We start from the raw sequence: 20379 nt of genomic DNA on the forward strand, positions 1-20379 counted from the left end.
CCCCCCACGCGTTACGGGCACGTGCGTCTTATATCGCGTATATCCTACATCTCGTAGGGGCGAAGTTCCGCCATCCGTTCGAGTTATGCATAAGTAACGGCCAAATCCTCTTTTTAACTTCCGACTCGCGGCCCTCGCGCTTCGGCGAGACGAGGGAGGATATCCCCGCCTGTCGATGCAAGTCTATTCTTAAACGGAAAATTATGAGAGGGCGGAGGGAGATTCAAAGCGTGTACGGATTTCGACAAGTTGAGAGGATGAGATTGACACTTTAAAAGTCAGTTTAAACTTTACGATGTCACGAACGATGGAAATTATAACAATTCTGATAGCGCGAAGCTCGAAAGTGACTCGATGTGCCTGCAGGGCGTGCAACAGCCACGGAAAGAGTAAGCGCGAGCAGCGACAGTCAGAAATCGGAGCTGGTATATGTAACATTTTGGGAATAATTTATGTTTAAATACAAATAGCAAAAGATACGTCGAACGCGCAAGAAAATTGCTGTATTTTTCCGCGCGAGTGAATTTTCCACCGTGTTTTAGCCAGATGAGGCGGAGCCCGCCCGTATCGAATTATCGGTCCAACGTTGGACAAAGTCTCAAATTCCCAAAATACGCATGACGACGTTAATTGACGGCGATTCGATTTTCATTCGGTCGTCGCAAAACGCGAAATGCCGTCTCTATAATATGATATAATGATGTTATATCATGGCGCGCCATGTAACGCATGCCGCAACGCTAACATAATAATCATGTCCCGCCGATTTCGGATTTACGTTCCGCCCGATCGGATCCTTTACGCGGTATCCGTAACACAATGTAACGAAATTTCACGAAATATCAAATAAAGCGAGAGACGAAATAACCGATTTGCGACCCAATATCCAGCGGTATTAAGCAACGATGTTTTAAACAAAGAGTAAAATGTCTAAACGTTTAATAGCGGATCGTTAAATCGATTCTGCATTCCAGGATTTCTATTCGCGATCGTTATTCTCGATAAAAAAATTTTTTTTCCCCTCCCGTTTGCATAAACGGACGTTGCGCTGGAAAATATTCAACGGCAATATTATTGCTGCAAGTATCGAAAGCGCGCGGTCGGATACTGCCGCGTTTTTGTAGTAATGTAGTCAATAGCATTAAATTATACAAGAAACATTAAACAAACAGGCGAGTTATATCGCGATCATGCTTACGTGATTTCGCGCCCGGAAACAAAGCGAAATCGGCCAGTGCGGTTTCAAAGGCGCATTCAAATATTTGTTTGCAATTCCCCTTCCACTCTTTCGATTTCCAGACGAAATGGCAGCAACTGCGTGAACCCGATCCCGGCGAATGAATCGTCGCCGTTCGCCCGGATGATGCTTGTCTACCTGCACATTTCGGCCGCGTGCACGATTTCAGCTCGTGCGGAAAAAAAACGTCCCGCGTACGCAGCGGAAAAAATATTCTCGCCTGCAGGCCTCATCGAATTTTCTCCGTTTCTTCGTCGCCGCTTTTTTTTTCCGTGCGAGATAAAGAAGCTTTTGCCGCGCGAAAAAAAACGAGAGTTAAACAAGTTAAAGAAACAAAACAAAGTAGCATTCAATTTTTAATTACATTAATTTTATGTCTGATATCATTCTACAATTTGCTATAGGAAAAATAGAGAAGAAAACCGACAAATCATAGCGTTTAATAGCGAAAAATTTAAATGGCGAATTTTTATTTTTTATTTCGCTTTAAATATATCCTTTATACTTTCATTATAGCTCGAAAGTGTTTTGCACTTAATGATTACGACCGGGCGAATGATAAATAATTTAAGCCCTTGAGCACAAATGTAAAGCAAAAATCCGAACGAAATATGCGTCCCTCGCGTTCGAAACTCGATGTCGCGCGGTCAAACCCCAGGATTAATTGTGAATCTTTGATAAGGACACGGCTGGAGCGCGGGGTCTCGTCATCGCGAACGAGTCACCGCAATTTTCGCTCGACGAACGGATGCGTCGCGTGCATGCACACGCGCGCGCTTCATTCGTTGACAATAAAATTTTCGTCGCACGGACGTTTTTACGGATTGGTAAACCAACGGCGGCCGGCGATTCGGTGGGCAATTTATCGGTTCGGTTCGACGAGCAGAACGGGATGCGGACCGTCGAACGGGAGGTGTGACAACGGGGGTGCTCGTAAATTTACAATAATTTCGACGAGAGTGCACACCGACGCTCGCGCGGCGAGCGCACGAATGGTTGCAGACATTCCAAATTATCCTTGCTCTAAAATTCCATTCGAACGGCGGCGAACTTATTCGATTCGCCTTCCTCTTTCCCTCTCCCCCTCGTCGCCGCCGCCGAAAATTCGCCGCATCTCGCGGGATCGGGGGGGGAGGGGGCTCTTAAATCCTTCTCGCGAGAACTTGAACATCGATAATAATTTTGCCGAGCGGTAAAATGCAACGAAGTAAATCAAAGTTGGCGCTTGAAAGCGCCAATGGAGTGAAAAAAAAGGAGATACTAAAACATTCAGCTCTCTCTTTCAGCTCCATTCATATAATTATTTTCTTCATTTCCGGAAGAAAGTTCTCGAATAGTTTTTTATATTATAAAGTATTTCAACCGAGAGAGAAAGAAAGTGAAAAAGATGCAGGAGTATATCTTCCAAATGTCTTCGTTCCTTTTGTATATATGATAATACCGTTCAATTAAAAGTTCCTTTCCAGGATTCGCGATGAGGGAAAAGAAAATTTTCTTCTTGACGGCGTATACCGAATAATACCGAGTGCCACCTTCGATTTCCTCGGCGCGATTCGCCAAGACCGTTTATCCGAGACGTGCAACCTCACACTTCCCGTCGTCGTCGTCTCCGCTCTCGGCGTGCGGCGCCGGGCCGATAAATAATTCGCGAAATTTCACCCGGAATTCCCCGGAGTCGCGTTTACGGCATCCTGGCCTGCTCCCTCCCCCTCCCCCCCCACTGAGGAAAAATTTTCGCCCCCTCAGGCGGCGCGCACGCGACTATCCGAGGGAGAAAATCGTCCTGTAAGCGCGCGCGCGCACACGAGAGGAGCGACGATCCTCTTTCTCTTCCTTCTTTGTGTGCCATAAGGACCTTCGTTCTGCCTCTTACAAATTTAAAGAGGACAGTCAACGTTCTTTCTTTCGCGCCCGTCTTTTCGCTTAAATATGCAACAGCGTCGCGCTGCTGGAACCGAGACAAACGATCCGCGAAATTGTCCGAAGCAAAGAGTATGCAAGAGAAAGAGGATGGGGGGGGGGGAGGGCAGAGAAAAAGGGAAAAAGACGAGAAAATAACTCGCGGAACTATTTCCTATCCGAGATGTGTACATCCTTATTCTTTATGTTCCTCTTTACGTCGAAATAAATTACGTTATGTCCAAAGTGGCTGATTAAGATCTGTATAGGTATACAAAATGTGCATTAAATAATGTTATTTTTAAAATAACTTCTTTTCCTGGAAGTCTCTCCCTTAAGAGAAAACTCAGACATTTATGTTAATATTTATCAATCCCAGTCTTTCTTTAAAGTTAAGAAAACATCACGCGGCAAGTTTCTGTCGAATTTCCTTCTCTTTCACTTTACATACCTGCACTTTTATATTTATACGCAAGAAAAGTATATCTCTTTTTCTTACCTCTTCGAAACTGATATCGCAACAAGTCAATTAAAGTAATTGCTTCTTTTAACCTTATACGCTCAATGTTAGCTCGATCGGAATCGACAAAGGCGAGGAGTTTCGCCGCTGAAACTTTCCGCGTTGCAATCTGGCCGAGCAATTCCCAGAAAATATTTGCATGTCACTCGATTTGTATTATTTATTCGCAGGGTATGTAACAGCGAACGGGAGCCAATCGGTGCGATCCGACGGAAAGATATTACCGCGATTTTGTAAGTCTATTTGGAGCACTGGTTCGCCCGTCCGGCGAGGTCGCAAGTTTCGTAGTATTTCGTAGGTATTCTGTTTTATCGAGGATTAACTAACGACTGTGTTATGGAATCAAGCGCGCGATGCAGTTTTCACGGAACACGTCACGCAGCGTTTACGTGCGACATAACGTTTGCTTAATATCCTTGCAGAACGCCAAGGATGTTACGAGCGGACTGAGGAAACATTCGCAGGATTTCATGGTCTCGAGGGAGTGACAAAGAGACAGAGAGAAAGAGAGGGAGGGAGGGAGGAAAGGGAAGAGAGAGAGAGAGAGAGAGAGAGGGGGAGAGAGATGGGGAAAATGATGGAAGACATAATCTTGCTTAAGAGGATTAACTCCGATCCTTGAGTGACCGAAGATAAAGAGAATCTGCACGACGTGCTTTCGACGATCGCCTCCGCGGTGGAAAAAAAGAATAATATTGCTCGCGACGAACGACGAAGAAAGCGGAACTTTTCTCTCCGCTTAGACGTTTTGTACGGGCGCTTAAAGCGCCCCGCCGAAATAAGAGAGGAAATTACTCATCGACGTGTCGACGCGAATGATCGTTCGCGTGGAAACGACGCGCGAGACGGCGAAGACTGACGTAATCCTGCGCGGAGATACCCGGAGTTACACAAGTGCGAGGTTTTCCGAGGAGGATCGAGGCGTGTTTTCCTTCGCCGCTTCCTCGGAGACTAATCCGAGAGTGGATCGTCTCGCGCGTCGGGGCGCCTTCAAATCTGATTAATTGCGTCGCGCCGCCGCCACCGCGGCGAAGCCTCGCTTTGATCGTCGTGATTATGCCGAAGGGGGGGGGGGGCTAAGGATCTTTCCGCGTTAACTTCGGCAATTTCATTTCCTGGCAAATGGCAAGCTCCCGCATAAAAACATCGCTCTAACTTGTCGCAATCGAAAACGACCCTTCTTCGACATTTCAATTTCATGTAAGTGGCATTTTTCGTTCTAGCTTGATCAAATCAATAAGTGTGGAATTCGAAGGGATTGTTGAATTTTAATGGATAATTCGATGATATTTTCGCATTTGTTAAATTTCCGAAAAATCCATCCTTTTTACGGGACTGTCGATTAACGATCGGGTAATTACAGTCTGAACAACGATCCCCTTTTCAGCGTGTAATATATTTCGGATTTTTTAATATTTGTTTTTAATATTGCGAAAATGTCACTCATGTCTCCACGCGCAATCATTTCGGCGTTGCGCAATGATTCGCATAATCAATTTCGGCATTAATGCCGCATGCATCGAATAGCGCCCTAGGCGGATGAACCCGGTGCGCAATGTTAATGCCGGACGGAATAGGCGTACTAATTAGGGGATATTTCATTAGGACCCGCGTAAATAGCCAGTAAAATCGGTCGTCCCTGAAATTCCGCCCTGTGGCCGTTTGCAGCGGTTAAATACATACATGTATATATATATATATATATATATATATACATACACACACAAACGCGTGCCCGTTTACTACGCACCACACTTTTGTCTCTTTGAAGCTAATGGCATTGAAAGCTCGATGTTAATAATCGGAATTTCGAAAAGCTAGCGACAGGGGTCGGCGCGACGCGCCTGTTTTATAAATAATATTGTCTGGCGTTACAACGGCGCGATAATTAATCACGTACATAGCTAAAATTAAATGCCTGCAGGAAAAAGTAAGATTAAAATCCGTCACTTCGAAAAAAATTAATGTCTCACATATGGCGTCTTCTCGTTTACGATGATACGAGGGGAAAAAATTGTAGATTTTGTATTTTATAATGTAGCTACAGTTGTACATAAATATAAAAGTTCAGCTCCTCTTCTCGTTTTCACGCGTATGACTCATTTGACGGTACTTATACATTTTCACACTTGCATTAACGCTATATTTTCGATTTTAATAAAATGATCATTTTAAAATGATTCATTTGCGATATCGTCCATACTACCCCTCGGTAAGGATCTTTCAGAGCGAACATAACGGTATTACACGACGACGGGATGTATATTGCGCAATTTGGGGTAGGTTAAAGGGTCATGTTGGAAGTGTTCGACCAATGCCCTGCAGGCCAATTGCAACTAACCCAGATAACCTTCGATAACGATTCGACTGATTCCTCGTTTACGACCTATGTCTTCCTCGTTTACGATCTAAAATTATCCTTGTACAGATAATTATACGAGAATAGGTAAACGACAAATAGAGGAGAGATGGCCCATTAAAAGCCATTACTTCAATAATAGATTCTTAATTAATTCGTCTAATGTCATTTATGTTTCGCGCATCACACACGCAATTAGAATTCAGTCTATATTTATGTTGATACACGTACGTTAACTCGGCTCGCCGGCTGCGGAATATTTGCGCATCGTTCTCGGTTCATCGTTAAACGTTCGATTTACGGCGAGAACCACATACTGGTTCCGATTTGCAAAAAAAAAAAGAGGAGCGGTCGATGTAGCGCCTACCTCGTGGAACCAGGTCAGTTTGTGTGATCTGGGATTCGCCCTGACGTTGCACTCGAAGTAAACGTCGGAGCCCTCCTTGATGTTCTTCGGGTTCAGAGTGGAACCGATCTTGAGGCTGGCGATCGGCGCAACTGCAATCAGAATTGAAAATCGCATGCTGAATGTAAAGTGACAAGTATAATTCACCATTTGCGAAGTTTGTGCACTCGTACTTTCTTACGGTTCCAAGATATTAAATATATATCGTTATTATCTCTCATCTCCAAAAAGTTTACGCATGATCAATTATAATTATAAAAAATACAATATAAAATAATACATTATTTTATATTGTATTATTTTATTACACAATTATTATTAATATATTATTATTATTATATATAATATTATTATATATAATATTACACAATTATTATTAATATATTATTATTATTTTCCATATTATTATATAGAAAATAATTTTTCTGGTTAAACCAACATAGATTTCAACTTCCATTGAAGAGAACTGTATGTACATTTGTAGAAATTAATGTACAAATTTTCAAAATCTATTTCTACATTCGAGCGACAGCGACATGAATGATTCCGGACTTTGTGATATTTAGGCACGTCGGAATATTTAACATATCTCGCGCAATATTCGAGCGAGATTGCGAAAAAAAAGACCCAAGCGCCGCGGGTGTATCCAAGCGTGGCGTCATCGGTAATTTATAAACGTCGCTTTGACACAGTGTTATTTATGAACCGATAGATAGCAATGCACAGCGGAATAATATTGCGGATATTGACGGGCTGGAGTTTAATGAAATCTGCATTTTCGGCAGTGGAGTCAAAGCGGAAACGCGTCACGTTAGCCCGGAATTTTATCGCGCGTGATTTTCTCGTATAATGAAAATCGCGATTGATCACTACGTCAATTCTGGAATGGAACGGATGCGTGTGTGTAGCTCTGTGTAGAGTTAATTTGCGAATAATGATGATAATGATAAAGGGCGATGATTAGGGACCAGAATTTCATTTCGCTAACAATCGAATGCGCGTTTGTGCCAATAAAAGTGCATGAATTTTACATTTATGTAAAACTGACTAGCAGCTGCGCCGAAAGAAAAGTAAATATAAATGCATAAAAATTCTTATAAATTATTACTGTGCTATTGATAGAATTCATTATTAATTCCGTAATATATTAAGTAATTTTTATTTTAAGTAATTTTTATTATAAAGTCATTTTATCGGAGAAAGAATGTAAAACTTTCGCAATAACTCTTCAATCTGTTTTAATTAATTAATTACAATTACGCAAATATAATATATACGCCAATAAATTAGCGATATAAACGTGAATTATTCGACGCTTTCATTTAATATAAACGCACGAAATTTCTTTGAAGGCTTTCAAATTCATTACAGTTAGCTCATACAAAATTATACAATAAATTTTCAGAGCTAATTTAATAGCACGGTCGTGCGGATGTTGTTTGACCTTTTCATTTCATAATGCGCAGATGTGTAATGTTGTTAGTGGCTTTTAAAGCTAATTAATTATTGTCTTACGACGCGAATGGCACAACCGATAATTCCACTCGCGTGGCACGACAATGTTATACACAGCATCGCAAAATAGGATCCCGATGTTCAATGGAGAAGAAACAGCGGCGCAGAAGGCTCTTGAAATGGGATTACTGGTCCATAAGGCTGTTTAAATAATAAATCAAAGTGAACTAATTTAAAGCCCCCCCTCTAATGGCATGAGGGAAATGTAAACGAACACGACGGTGCTCAACGCGGAGAGCTCAGCTATTAATAATGACACTTTGATCAAAGCATTGAAGTTTCCGTCAGTGATATCTTCGGCGTTATCATAATTAGGTGGAATAATTATAACACGCGCGTATAGATTGTACGTGTACACGCTCCTGTTTATGAATTATTTAATTAACGGGCAGGTAATAACAAATTTTGTTAAGCGCGACGTGCAAATGAAATCTCTCCTCGTATTGTGTTCAGCTGCCTATTGCCGGAGAGAAAGCGGCCGTTGTTTCGGGATATACCCTTGTGTGTGCGACCGGAATATTTGTAACAATGCAATCGCGTATAACTACAATTACTAGCGTCGCGTATATACGGCGCATTGCCGTCGCGCCCGTAGCGTTGCGAGATAGTAATTGCATGTTGATTCAATCTATTCTCGTAACACACGTGGAAACGGCCAATGAGAATCGCGGGAGTGTTTCTCGATAAACAAAGTGGCATTGATTCCCATCGCATGACGATCGTTTTCGCGCGAAATCGGACGAACCAGCGCGAGGGGAGGGGGGGGGAGAAGGGAGGGAGGGGATACGCGCGCCTCCAGCTTTCTCTCGCAATATTTTTCTTCGATTTCTCCGTATAGCGTCGATTTCAAAGCAAAATGAGGAAAAAATTATTATTTCTTCCGAGTGAGTGCGAGCGACTTTTAATTAACGTGACTTTAATAAAAACGGGGGAGAGTTATATCGAATATCGTGAAAATCGGCGGTCTCTAGCGCAGCGTCCGCGCCCGAGAAAACAGAAAGCTCTCTTCCGCCGAGAGAAATCAGCGGGCGAGTACGAATAGTTCTTTCAGCTCCCTTTTCCGCCGTCTGAAATAATTGAAGAGAAACATGTCAGATGATTTTACTGGTTTGTATCAACCTCTTGATTGAACAGCAGCTTGAAACTGGAGATTGAAATGAAACACGTTGGAAAATTCAACGGGAGAAAATGTGAAACCGAAAAAAAAATATATATATATAATTAAATGGAGCTCACATTAAATAGAGATCACAACTTTTTTATATTCGTTCATTCTTCCGTCACAATTAACGAGATGAGGTGTCGTTAATCGTCACAGTTTACAATGCACGAAATAAATGGCACTGCAAAAAATTTTGTAGAATAAAACGATTATATGCTTGGTAGAGTGTAGAAACGAATATCACGTTAGAACGATAGAGAAGCGACCATCTATGCTCTTTGAAATAGTTTCCAATGTTAATTGCAATCGCGGCGGATTTCATTTCAACTCGTTTGTTCGCCCAGGATCTGAATTGGTTTCGCGTAGTTAGTTTCCACGCCGTCGCGAATCTTGCGCGCGGAAACGGAAGACGTGGGGAATAGAAATAAGTAGCGAAACGCGACGGGGGCGGGGAAGAAGGGGGAGGATCGTCGACGGAGCGGAAAACACGACTTATGACTGAACCTGCCCAATAAATTCGCGAGATATAATGCGACGGGCAATTACGCAATGGGGAAACCTTCATTTTACGTTTTGCGTCTGATGTGTACATGCGCTGTGGATACTGCACTTGTAAAATTGTCATATTTGTAAAAAAACAAAAATCCTCAAAAAGCTTAAAATAAATCAATGCAAGAGTAACCTGCGAATGCAGGAAAGTCAATATAATATTCTGAGAAATAAATACGATAAATGGGAAATGTCAATTTAAAATTTTATAATGAAAATCAACGCAATTCTGATTTTTATCGAATATAACAAGATTCAATGAATTTTGTATTTCTATCCCAAATTCAAGCGATATTGTAGATTAAATAGATAAATCGAACACACGTCCACACGTACACACTGTGTCCACACGCTGTAATTCTAAAAAAAAAAAAATTCTCACAAGCGAATTAGATTCGCGCGATAATCTACATTGACTGTTCCCCCGCGTGGAATTTACGGAATCGCGTCTTCGCACAGAATCTACGATCGCGTTGCGCGCGTGGGATTATAATAGAACCGCGCGGTATTGCGATATTCATATCGCGAGCTGCTGATTACGTCGGCAAACACGATCGTCGCGAGCTCGGAAATGCGGCTCTCGCGACTACGGTATGTAATCTCGAAATAAATCTTACATCGGCGCATATAGTGCGCGCGCGTCGCTTCCCCGGATTGTGCTGCTGCACGTTACGTTAGTAGTGCGCGTGCACGATATAAACGCGCGTGCATGCGGCGACACCACAATATGCAGCCGACGATGCAGCCGTGGCTGCATTCAGCCGCTCTGAAATTCGCGGAGTACGTGCAACCGCATCCGCAAGCCCTCTCTCGCGGGATGCTTCTTCGCACGTGCATTCGAACGCTTAAGCCACGTTTAATCCTTTTCGCTGGCGGTTCCTTACTTGTGAAAGAAATGCGTATTCCTTTTTATAGATTTTACAGATTTGCAGACACCTCACAGAAATTCCGAAGAATTTTTTGAACACATTTTACCTAAAACGTGGATTGTTTTTTATTACGTCATGTTACGTTTTAAAATTCTGTCTTGTGTAAGGATGCTGCTTATATTTATGGAAGGTATTAACTTATTTTGCATAAGAGTCCTTTTAGTTGCAAATAAAAATCACATTTTACATTCACGAATATTATTTATTACAGGATTGCCAAACACCGGACTTTCTTCTCGTGTTTAAATATTTAATAACGTTAAATATTTAATTATTTCGTAATTTGATGCAATCCTCGATCATCCAAATATTTGTTCAGAGGCTTTTGTTCCTCCCCTTTTGTGCCTCTCTTTCGGAGGCCATCCTATTAATATTATTTTACGAAATTGATTTTTAAGCGGCACTCGTGGTACGTGCATTGTATTTTTCGCGCACCCAGCAGTCGAACGAAATTGGCCGGATGATTGGTTAGCGGTTTCCGATCGCGCTCACGATCGCGCCTCGATGGAAACTAGCAAAAGCGACACGGCGCGAGCAATTATCGTGCCGCGTCGGGCATTTTCATTTCTGCGGGAGCACTCAAATCGCGACACTCTCTCTTTTTTTCTCTCGCCCCCCTCCGCTTCGTCGCTTTCCGCCGGACACGCGTCGCGTATCCGGTTCCGCGCGGACCACCAACCGATCTCTGTATTGAAACCCTGTTCCGCATTATTCCACCTACCTACACCTCTGGGAATCCTCGGTAATAGCGAGTCGTTGAAAATACAAAAAACGATATTGCGTAGATAATTTCATAACAACTGGTCCTCGTCTCGCGTGATATACATGATTAATGATACGCATTGCAGGATGTTTCTGAACAATAATTAACTCTATAAAATAAATAAACGTGATATTTTCTTTAAATATTATAATGATATTCTTTCCGTAAAAGTCATTTTAAAATTACGAACGATACTGCAGCGCAGGTAATTTCACAACAACTGATTCTCGTCTCGCATGATACATTAATAGGGCACAGGATGTTTCTAAACAACGTAAAAGAACTCGAAGTAAACAAATTTTTGTTTAAATATTTTACACAGAATGTTTCTAAAGAACTACGAAATAAATAAATGTAATATTTTCCTTAAATATTTTAATAATATTCTCTTTGCAAAAATAATCCTCAAATTATAAACAATTGAAAGAACGTAGACCAGACATCTTTCATTTTTGCCTTAACAACGAAAATAATTATCAGAATGTTTTGAGTGAAGATGACTCGATAAATCGGAGATTCATTCCACTTAATTCAATTCATTTGCACACCACTATAACCTTTACATACATATGCAAATTACAGTGAATTTCGCGGTACTTAAGGATCCGCAACCATTCGTAGCAGTTTCCAGCGCTATCATCCAGATAATGAAACTCTTTCTTCTTCGACGATCGGTAGATAACGGCGGTCCATCGTCGCCGGCGATCTCGAGCGATCGTCCGGGAATAAAGCTTGGCACTCGGATCGCATTGTTCGTTCGGGACATCTCGTGGAGGCCCGGCGTCGTGGACCACTGTCACCACCCCGCAGAGAATTCGATTCATCAAAGTTCTTGCCAAACGAAAAGTCTCGATAAGGAGGACGAGAAGAGTGCAAATGAAAAAAGCAGGAATAGCGGAGGAAGACAAAGTGGGACAGGAAGGAAGACCGAGCGGGACAGTGTGTGTCAGGTGTGAGCGAGAGAAAAATTTATTGTTCGGAAAGAAGGGAAAATAAAAGGATTAGAATCTCTTTAATCTAACGCAAGCTCTTCAAAAGGAAGAAAAAAATAGAAGAAAAAGAGGTATAGATAGAATAAAATATCAGTTTAATCCCTTCACGCTTAACGGATCAGAAAATGCGAAAATTTATTTTACGCGGAATTATCAAAGATGTGCTTATCAAAAGTAATTTTAAAAACACGATTACAGTTTATTAAAGACATTCCACGTCCAGTGAGAGATATCAGAAATGGGGAAGAGACCTTAAATTTGAAGTGAAAAAGGAACGACAGCGAGAAGGGAATTCACTTGCGACTTACGAGAAACGAGAATGAAGAAGAATGTAATAGGGGCGGCAGAGCAAAGACGGAGAAGAGACGGTACGCGTTTGGTAGACAGCGGAGAAAAGAAGATGAATGTCGGCGAAGAAATGCTGACGAAAAACCGCGTGAGCATGCAGAGCGGCGAGGAAGAAGATGCAAAAGAAGGAAGAACGGGGATGAAGCGTCAGGGAGCGCAGCGAGGGAAGCGAAGCTGAAGCGTAACGAAACCGAGTGAGAAACAGCGAAAATGTGGAGAAACAATAGAAGAGTGGCTGGAATTGCGAGCAAGATGGAGATCCAGCAGTACAGAAAGACGGGTTAAGAATTCAGGAGAATAAGGGAAAAATATGCTTGCGTTAACTCTGATATGTATCGTCTTAAAAATTGGAATACCTCGAGCGATGTATCACATTTTAATGTTCTCTTTTGATTTAAGACCCCAAGTTATAGTAAAAATGTTACTATAATATATATATATATATATATATATATAAATAAATAATATCGTTGTCATTATAAAATAAAATATAATAAATAATTATTTTTACCTAATTATTTCAAATTTAAAAAAATTTAATTATTTTAATTAATAATAAATTATATTTTAATAAATTTTAATTATTTCAAATTATAATAATACAAGATCACTCCATTTTAATGGACGTTTAAAAAATAACTTCAAATTATTCTATAGATAATAAATAAAATTGTGAAATAATTTTTAGAGAAATAGTTGCATAAAATAAGATAATATTCTTTATAGAGCATGACTTCGTTATTACGCATTTGGAGAACAGAGAAAAAAAGATGAAATGAAAGTTGGGAAGAAGTGAAAATGAGATAGGTTTACACCGAGATGATGGCCAAGATAGAAAATGAGAAAGAGCGAAAGATTGAGAAGAGATTTCCGAAACAAATTCATGGCGGCTTCGCGACATGAATTCTGCGACGTGTGCGATAGATCGGCGCGATATCATCTGGCGAATTCTTTTTCGGTTGTCCCCCCGTCGCACGATGGATCCGATTGATATCGATGTTCTGGCCCACAGCGCGAAATTTTCGGGAAGGGTCGAATCGTGCGATCCATTCGATCTGGGATACCGTGTCGGTATCCTGCCGAGTCGACAAGTCGGGCCGAACGAGCAACCGAAAACGCGAAGATTCCCGACGCGATAACGATCGATTTTTAAAAGGCGGATTACACGTCTGTGTGCATCGAGGGAGAAAACGTTGAGGGAGAATCGCTAAAAACGAAGAAGTTCGAAGTTTGATCACTTTAGCAATTGAACAAGCGCAATTTTATCAAGAAATATAGAAACACAGAAATATATGATTAAAAAAAGAAACATATTATGTAATCAGTTTATTTTCGAAATCAACTAGTTTTATTTAAAAAAAAAAATCAATTTCGTCTACGATGTATTTTTACTGAGAAAGTATATTAAATCAGATTCACGTCTGTAAAGTAAATTCTACTTACTGTACGTCTCTCGATTTAGACTTTCGCAGGGAACGGTGAATTTCGGAATCAAAGAATTCGTGATAGCCGTGGAAAAGCGAGCGAGCGTTCGCGATTTTCGGCGACATGGAGAATCAACGGGGGATCGCCCCTCAAAGGCTACTAATTTTTAATTAAAACTTCGTCATCCTTGTCTGTTATTCGGAAGGCGGAGATTACCAACGAGCACAGAATGGCGGATTCGACATACACGGCCGCCGATCGTACTGTATTAACGTCGTCGTAAACCGAAGGAATGTCGACTGCGGCTCTGTCAATTTTTAATTAAAAACTTTGCGGTTACCGTTCCAAAAACGAAAGCGACGTTGAGTAATGACGGATATGTTTTTACGAAATTAATATGGAGATACAATTAACCTCACCGCATAATCGTTAAACTCGCTAAATTATTATCCTACTATTAAATACACTTACATATTTACAGTTGCATATTTTTACTTTTGGATTCGGTCTTTAGATATTCACTTTCTTCTACGAAAAATTAATGTTATCCATATATAACGGCTTTAAATATAAATTATTGTCGTTATTCATATATATATAATATAATATATTATTACTTATTAATTTTATTATTAATATATTATTCCTATTAATTTCTTTTATAAAAGATTTCCTTGAAGTTTTCTTTCTTTGAAGTTTTTTTCATCGCTTTTTAAAATTTACTTAAACTTTATAACATAATAAACTTCTTGAAGACTTCGGATATTAGAAAAGTATAAGCAACGAGGAGCGCGACTATATTGCAACTCATTTAATTCCTGTCCGTAGGAGGATCGAGAATGTTAATTAAGGTATTGGTTCGCGAGGTGGCCCGACATATCGGCCACCGTGAAATTGACAGAGTCGTGATTTAGAGTCCGACCGATCGGGGTTAACGATGAAGCTTAACGATTCAAGGAACGCGAAATTTCCTCGGTGGCGTTACTCAGATATCGAACTGCGCTCGGCGATCCGGTTCTCCTTGCAGTTCGGGACCATTTAGCTTCGCGAGTAATGGCGTTCGATAATGGCTTTCCAACGTTCGAAGACAATGCTTGGATTTATCGTTTTTGCGGCGCTGACGCTCGTGCAATTACGCTCGCGGTTTCTTGATGAATCCATAACTTATTCGTGCGCGTCGCACTTTTGCGAGAGGTATTGCAAAAAGTTTTGCGCTGTGTGCTCTCAACAATGAAAAATATTAAAAAGATACACGATAAACCACAAATAAGGCACAACGAGGGCTTTAAAAGAGACTAAATATAAAATACAATAAATCGCGAAATTCCATAAGTATTGTAAACCTATAGAAAGATGTATGCAAAGCTAGGTATTATATACCTATATAGAGAAATGTATTGGATCGTTTTCTCTCATCTTGTTCCCTCCTCTGTTCATCATCAAAGATGCAGATTTATACAGACGAGTGCACATTGATAAGAACGCATGATGATCAGGCTTTCGCTAACGACTGACGTTGCACCGTGTTATATGCATACGTCGAGTGGAACAACACCGCGGATTACGTGAGCGCACACGTACGGCGGTACAAGTAGTGGTAGTCAATTAGGAAGCGACAGTAGTACATGTCAATATCGTGCCGACAGCGGTAAAGCTCAAACATGTAGGCAGACGCACGCGCGCGCACGAGGATTACCGCACACCAGGTTAATTTTGGGGATGATAACGAAGGCTCGCGGACTATGATAGTCAATTAAAGTGCAGCAGACTATTACAATGGGGAGTTTGCGCTGCTGCTACGCTGTAGCCGAACGACAGCACGGTGGCTTGGCAGCAGTTAACTCCGCTCGTAGTTACGCGGACACGGATAAACACTTAAATGCTCATCGAGGCGATAATTGATAATTGCCTATTTGTCGTGCAGTGAATGACGTGCGAGCGGCGGTCGCGTCTCGTATCGCGCAAAAACATCCCCGAATGTTTACGTCAAGCACTCGCCGAGAATAATCAATCGCTAACAAAGTGAAGTGATAAATTAATTTTACACTCATTCGGCAAGATGATATATTTGAATATAATTATATTGCCTTGATATAAAAATTGCCTTTTTCAAAAATTATATCAATCTAATTCTGTCATTTTCTTATTACATATCGTGTTGTATTATATTATATCATGTTAGATGTATTATATGCTCCGAATAAAATTTATTTTCTCTTGATACGAGATTTATGGTAGAAAGATTTATTTTTTATCTTATAGTGCGATACGTGCGTTTGTTCTTATTGGCGTTTCGTTACAATTTTAATCAAGGTGACTATCGATTGTGGAGGATTATCACTCCTAAACCACGCGAAACCATGCGAGCATAAATCATTCACCGACGCGAGGACATAAATCTTTCCGCGTCAACAGCGTGAATCCTTTCCATTCCGATAATCGAACGTTACCCGATCCGGCTCGTTGGGCCGTGACGACCTCATTAAAATTACTTTCCTTCCTAGTCCAAGACAGTTTTATCGCGCGGAGAATTCGTAACGATTAATAGTCCTTAAACGTAGCAATTAATAATACGTAAAGTTTTTGCGAGGATACGGACAATTAATCAAGCAACGAAGAGCATTAAAAGTGAATTAGTAAATTTTCAGACTAATAACTTCCTCTTTAATTAATATATGAAACACATGTGCATATTACTCTCGCGTTAAATCTTTCAGCCGTAAAAAGAAGAGAAAGATATATGTATGTGCAGAGCAAGCATATATACTGTTAACAAAAGGTAAAGGATTTTCTTTAAAAAGAAGAGCGCGATTTAAATATGCTTTAAATATGTCATCTCATACGCGAAAAATTATTGTCATCCGCGCGGCATGCGGTGCTTCTCGCGTATTACAGCCACGAACATCCACCAATTTAAATCCCCCTTCCAATGACGTAAAGCCTTCCTCAGAAGTGGATTATCCGCTCCCGAGCGTGTGTCGTACCATTCCTCCCCCGGCAGCAGCGGTTCCGGCTGTCGTCCGTAAATCAGCGGATTCGTCGGCACTCGCAAATTGGACACTCAACCGCAATATCGATACCTCGGAACCGCAGACGCGGGGATGCCTAAACCGCAAAATTGTCGAAGCTACCGGGGTCCGTCCCGGCCCCGACTGTTCGTCCCGGGTGCATATACGTATGCACGCATCGTCGTAGATAACGAATCGACAGGCATTACTTAGGGTCGCTGCGTTAATTAATCACGAGCGACATAGCCGCGCTCCTGGACGCTCGTGGTAGACACCTCCGGCGAGATGTGATTCTACTCCATTTGTTATTATTTCTCAGAGCAATGACAATACCCATCACATATGTATAACAATCTTCAATGTAATTCGGTCTGATTTTTATTCTAGAATTTGTCGCACACGTCAATAATAAAAGTTTAATATTTTAAATATTGTCTACGAAACTATATTCAAAGCTAAAATTGTTGTTTGCGGAAAATGCAAACAATTTGCATAGAGTGCCTAGAATTTAAAGGTCCGCTTGTTAACGACGTAACATTTCGTAGACGTAAGCTTCCGGCGGAATACGGAATTTGGAAACTCTTATTTACGTCGCTAGTCTTTCGATGAATAACGTAAGACGGCAATAACGTAGGACAAGATCTACGAAACATTTTTGCAGTTTTTTTCACTTTGCACATTGTATCGATATTATTTGGTTATAAATAATCTCGAGAGAAAGTTCATTGTTTTTTTTATAACTCTCTTAATTTGTAAATAATAATTTCAATGATTATTCTTGATAAAGCAGTATCGCGTACACGGAACAATCTTTCAATAATTTTTCTGTTATTAGTACCTTCTAGCCTCTTGTGAAATAATAAATATGCGAACCTGTCCTGTCCGCGTGTGAATAATCGAAGCGATCGCGTGCCTGCACGCCCGGCGCTATTTAACGAATCTAAATGCGGCTTTATTTCGTTCGTGCTCGCGCCGCTTCCGTCAGTCGTTAATTGAATATCAAATGCGTGGGATTCAATAAAAAGCACGATCGTCGATGGCATATTTGTCCGTTTGGATTTTAGTCTGAACGGACGGGAGCGGAATGATTAATGCTTCATTTGAGATTTCTCATCACGGAAAACACGCACATACACTTTTGTCGCTTTAATTATCTACGAGAATTACACAAAGTGCTACACAAAATGATGCTATGATTTTTCCCACTCTTAATTATAAGCTCTTGAAATATTTCATAATTACATGGAATATTTGAATTTTTCCAGGCCGCAATCCAATCGATTGTATTCGTCATTTATTCTTCGTTTCATGATAGAAAATTAAATTAATAAAGCATATATTGAAACATCGATACTGTAAAAAAAATATAAATTAAATTTAAATTAAAAAATTTAATTAATTACATTAATAATTTTTATTAAGAATTTTTCTTTTCTGTTTTTATTTAATATATTTTTTATTATATCCACAAAATTTTCTTAAATTTTTTAAGGATTAAATTTCATTTCATAGGGTTTCGCTGAAAATTTTTTATTTAATATTAAATGTACTTTATTGTGTCGTATTTTAAGAGTTAAAAGCTAAATTGTTAAAAGCTAGCATCAACAAACATTGAATAGTTATGAAAAATGTGCGTCACAAAATGTTTCGAAAAGTACTTGAAGAAATATGTTCCGAAGCCGATTTCGAGTTTTATAAAAATGAAAGAATGGCCGGTGGTTTTAGAGCACTCTGTAGTTGGATATTTAAAAGCACTTCACGTTACCACTTACTGTAAAAATTCATATTACCATCTCCCCCTCCCCGGTTGGTAGCGCGAAAAAAAGCTGCGCGTAAATAGCGAACGAGAGGCAGAAAGCTTCGACGAGCAAGGAAGGTCCGTGACGAGGTTGAAAGGTGTTGCGATGTCCTTATTACTTGGCACGATGGCCCCGGCGAGTCTTTCCCGTCTAAAAGCCTTCTGTAAAGTTACTTCGCTAGGATGCACCACCTGTCGAGATGCCGTTCAAAAAAAAAAAAGAGACCGTCTCTGTCGGCGCGTTTCTCTCTCGCGACGCTCATTAACACTCATGATTCATTAAGGCTCTCATGTCGTTGACCCGATCTCCTTAAAGCCCTGTCAAGTAGCTCGAAACGCCGGCATTGTGTGTTCTACTTATTCCCTAAATAAAAAGGTAAATTAACCTTTTTCTTAACATTTTTCTGCTGTAGACATTCACACGCGGAAAAAATTGCTATGGATGTTGCAACCATTTTCTTTATGTTTGGAAAAGAAATGCATGGGAATTTCAGTTATATTAATGTTACATGCAGGCATACATCTGTTAAGGTATGCTCATCAGTACGGTTGTCACAACCGTAGTGCTTAAGATAAATAACATTCAGTTAGAATATTTTCATATATGTGCAGGTTGCCTCAACCGAGAAGCATTATTTTTATCCCTCTAATGTGGTCTGCGCAATAGTATAATGATTGAGAGATATATATAATATAGTTGTACGTCACAACATTGAGGCTGAGAGTTCAGTTAACTATATAAGTCACTTCCAAAGTATTTTAGTTGTTATAATCCTTTTGAATTAATGGGCGAAATTATCATAATTATTATGTTGTGGCAACAGTAATTTTTTTTCCGTGCACCGTTTATACAAGTATCTCATCTAATTATTGCGACGTGTAGCGTTAAAATAAACGTTGATTGAGATTCTCCTAGCTTGTTCAAGCATCAAATCATAATTTTGTGGTGAGCTCGAAAAGCTTAACATTAATCCGGAAAATATTTCTGCGAATGAAACAGCGTCGTGCACACCTGCGGCATCGAATGTGTAAAAGCGACCGTATAATTATAAAACTCAGATGTAAACGAAAAACAAGCGTATGCCCCTGTCATCGCGCTCATAAACAAAACCATGACCAGGCAAGCCGTGACCGGGAGGAAAGACATTGTCGTGCAACGTTCCATTTCATTACGAGCGTAAGCGCGCGAGAGGACGAGTGACCGGACGGAGACCGGATCGGTTTTATGGACGGTGAAATGAAAAATTTATCGCCGCGAGCATGACACGTAGACAGGTGCGCCAGCTAAAGACGACGCCGATGTAACGTGCCAATTTTTTTATCACTGGCGTGCGCGATCATAAACTAAAACTTGACACTTAAAAGGAATGGATCCGTCGTGGACCAATTTATTATCTTTATCGACGAAGCGACGTGCGATCGTATAAAATCTACAATTTTACGTGGCTCGTCGCAAAGTATCGTACACC

At 40.5% G+C, this 20379-nt stretch overlaps 1 protein-coding gene across 1 annotated transcript in view; it reads right to left on the bottom strand.

Moving 5' to 3' along the window:
• Positions 1-20379, bottom strand: part of LOC105455485 (sialoadhesin-like) — a 197246-nt gene that overhangs the window by 19928 nt on the left and 156939 nt on the right. Inside the window, exon 8 of the mRNA XM_011698854.1 lies at positions 6383-6513. Coding sequence (XP_011697156.1) covers positions 6383-6513 — 131 coding nt within the window. The remainder of the gene's footprint in view (positions 1-6382; positions 6514-20379) is intronic.

Source organism: Wasmannia auropunctata, unplaced genomic scaffold, assembly GCF_000956235.1.
Source record: "Wasmannia auropunctata unplaced genomic scaffold, wasmannia.A_1.0 LD335903.1, whole genome shotgun sequence".
NCBI classification, from domain to species: Eukaryota; Metazoa; Arthropoda; class Insecta; order Hymenoptera; family Formicidae; genus Wasmannia; species Wasmannia auropunctata.